The 3,064-nt window shown below is 36.4% G+C and overlaps 1 protein-coding gene across 1 annotated transcript; it reads right to left on the bottom strand.

The window, feature by feature from the left end:
• Positions 1 to 429: 429 nt before the first annotated feature.
• IZUMO3 (IZUMO family member 3) lies at positions 430 to 2,817 on the bottom strand. Its single transcript, XM_045840470.1, has 7 exons — positions 2,586 to 2,817; positions 2,381 to 2,455; positions 2,146 to 2,235; positions 1,911 to 1,928; positions 1,412 to 1,492; positions 880 to 970; positions 430 to 559 (listed from the first exon to the last, which is right to left on the bottom strand). Exons 1-7 carry the CDS (start codon positions 2,815 to 2,817, stop codon positions 430 to 432), a joined length of 717 nt encoding a protein of 238 aa, XP_045696426.1.
• Between the last annotated feature and the right edge of the window lie 247 nt (positions 2,818 to 3,064).

Genomic DNA, 3,064 nt, shown 5'->3' with positions numbered 1-3,064 from the left:
AATTATCAGGAAAATTTTCTATACTAAGCCTAATGATATGTGTGTATATATATATATATATAAACAGAAACAAAATGAAAATATAGAAATAAAAAGTAGCCTTAGAAATTTAAAGTTATTCTAATTATAACCATAAATGAGAGCTACCAACCATGTATTTTTATTAAATCATACAAAGTATCATTTTTTAATGTGCATTGCAACATACCAGCATTACTTTCTGTACATCACCAGGTAAATACTTTGCCATCTCATTGTTACATTGCCTCAGGATATCAATAAGGATCTTTACTAGAGAAAATCTAAGTTCTATTTCAATTTCAAAATACTCTGATTGTATGACCACAAAACAACTTAATTCCCAGCTTTCTACTCTGGGTCAACACTTTAGAGAATTATGAAAGACCTCCTCTCTATATATATTTATTTTCAGATTCCAAAGTCTTTGTTCTTCTCATCTCTGATCCTCATTAATTTTTCAAGTTTCTTCTCTGAATATTTCTCTAATAACCTTCTTATTGTCTTCATTTTCTTCTGATGAGTTACACAAATATGGAATCTGGAGTAGAGAAACAAGATAATTCCAACTTTAATATCAGTATCCTAATTCTCCAAAAATAATTATACAATTATTTTTCTCCTTTTTCTAGGCAGCTCTCCAAAAGTTTTCCTCATACTTCATTGAACCGCCTTCATTTCTCTTGCTTCAACTTTTATCCCATCAAACTTACATTCACTTCCTCCCTGTTGGTATCATACTCTAAAGTTTAAAATGATTTTTCCCTTACTTCCATCAGAAGGAAGGAGGAGATTGCAATGGGAGTCTTTTTGCCAAAGGAATACTTGACCCAGTGTTCATTTGGAAAGAAGAAAACTCACAGAAACACAGCAGTTCCCAATATTATAGCTTCTGCTATCAATATCAGAAATAATGCAATTTCTCGATTCTCAGACTTCCTTGAATCCTTTTCTGGAAGGAGAAAAGGGAAATTAGAAAGTGAGTTTTAGAGAAGAAAAATAATAACTTGAGAACTTTACACAAATAGAAGATTCTTTTTAATCTCAAACTGTTTGCTCTGTTCACCACTTCCATCACTGTTTCTGATTACTGTGATCTTTATTATTTTTAGATCCTTAGGCTCTATGAAAATTTTGCCCTTGATCCTGCTAGCATAATTTCCCTGTCTTTAGTACAGACTTTGTATTGCTCATCCCTTCAGTTGGTCCAGTGCCCAGTAATTCATACTGGTATACACATTCTACCCAACATTTTAGCTTTTATTTGTAACATTTGTAACAAAAGCATGATATGCATAGAAGATGCTCAACAAATGTTTATTGAATGAATAAATGAACAGCTCATTACCTTGGTCACTGACCCCTCAAAGTACCACATCAAAGTCTTTGTTACCTCCACAATACTCTCCTTTGAAGCACCGGGTGTTGATATGAAGACAATTCCAACAATCCAGGATAGGACCTTCAGTCACCACTGATGAAGAGAAGAAATAAATTAGAGAAAAGCCATGGCTTGGCTTTTTCTTAGGTCAGACATCTGTGAATCCCTTTCTCCCCTAGCAATCAAATTTTCTGATGGATCAAAACCCTCTATAAGTTAAATTCGGTCTTAGGGAAATAAGAGGGAAAAATGATGGCTTAGTTTACACAGGTGCTATGGGTTGTAAACTATTCTTTAGAAGGCCTCTGAGCACCTCCAAACTCTGCGAGGGATCTAAGGTTTTATAAGCTAGATTTTGTTGTCAGATATCATTGACATTCTTTCTTAGAACCACAACTCTAGGACGTGGGTTCTCAGTGAGATAAGTAGGAGAGATGAGTAGAGTCATAGAGAGAAGAGGAGATGGGAAAATTGAAGTAAAACCACAAGGCATCACGTGTAATATACTCACTGCAATCTTCAGAACAAGCTAAAAGAGAATCAGAAAGTCTAATGAGTTTAGAATCAATAAACTTGGAGTTTGTCACATTTATACCTAAGTAGTTATTCAGTTACCCATTAACCTCCAACTACTCTTTCCCACATTCTAAGTCACTGTAATATGAAACCACATTCCTCTTCTCATCCTTCATTTCCTTACTCCTTTCACATAGTTTTGGTGTTGTTAGATAGACATGTTTTATTACCAAGTTCAGGGAAGTGCTTTAATATTTCTTTCAGTTTGGATTCCAAGTTTTGGCAGACATTGAGAAGCTTGCCTTGAAGGATAAAGACACCTAAGAAGGGGTGGAAGGGATAGAATATAAAGTTGGCCCTTCTCTTCAGGATTTAATCCTGATCATTTTGCCTTGTTTTCCCCAGTGATCTTTTCTCATTTTTTCTTGTGTAATACAATCTTTTGACATTGAAATAGTACCTCACCTTTCCATGTTTTATTGCCCACTTTATAAAGTTCGTTCTTCAGCCATGTTTTAAAACTGACAACCTTTTGAACAGCTAGAAAAGAGAGGTAAATGTACATGTGGGGGAATAATTATATCTGTAGTGGATATTATGAAGATCCAGGTGCTCTCTTCCCTGCCTCCCTTTAACCCCTAAAACTCTTAGAGACTCAAGCTTCCCTCACCTAACACCCGAAACATCTTATTTCTATGGGTGACCTTGATGCTTAAGTTGATCACCTCTTTAATCTGCCCTTCAAGTAGTTGAGTTCGGCCAGGGACATCTGAGGGTACCAGCTTTTCCAACAATGATTTAATATCCTCTTTAAATTTGGGGTCACATTCCAGGCAGCCTTTGACTCCATGGAAGGCTGCCAGGTACAGAGGCAGGAGCAGCAACAACCATAGGTCTCCCATTTCCTTGTCATGACCTTTACTCTCATCAACAGTAGGTTGTCCCGGCAACTAGTCCACTTAGTTCCCTTCCCTTCAAAAATCCAGGAATAAGAGCCTTGTGCTAAATAGTTTGACTCCACTTTCCCCTCCTTTTTCATCCCACCTGTGGATAATTTTATTTCCCTATGGATTTTCAGTCATTTTCTGAATTTGAGCCTTCATTCCTGAGAGAAGGAACTGCCAGCTAGAGAGCAGATACATGAGTTCC

Source organism: Phyllostomus hastatus, unplaced genomic scaffold (assembly GCF_019186645.2).
Source record: "Phyllostomus hastatus isolate PE091 unplaced genomic scaffold, TTU_PhHast_1.1 phas_contig_34, whole genome shotgun sequence".
Classification (NCBI taxonomy): Eukaryota; Metazoa; Chordata; class Mammalia; order Chiroptera; family Phyllostomidae; genus Phyllostomus; species Phyllostomus hastatus.
The sequence above is the reverse complement of the archived record's forward strand: the minus strand, read 5'-3'. Positions and strand labels throughout refer to the sequence as shown.

Coding starts and splice junctions, on each gene's coding strand:
- IZUMO3 (XM_045840470.1), bottom strand. CDS start 2,817: ATGGGAGACCTATGGTTGTTGCTGCTCCTGCCTCTGTACCTGGCAGCC. Junction 2,456..2,585: donor TAAGATGTTTCGGGTGTTAG/GTGAGGGAAGCT, acceptor TCTCTTTTCTAG/CTGTTCAAAAGGTTGTCAGT. Junction 560..879: donor TTGGGAACTGCTGTGTTTCT/GTGAGTTTTCTT, acceptor TCTCTACTCCAG/ATTCCATATTTGTGTAACTC.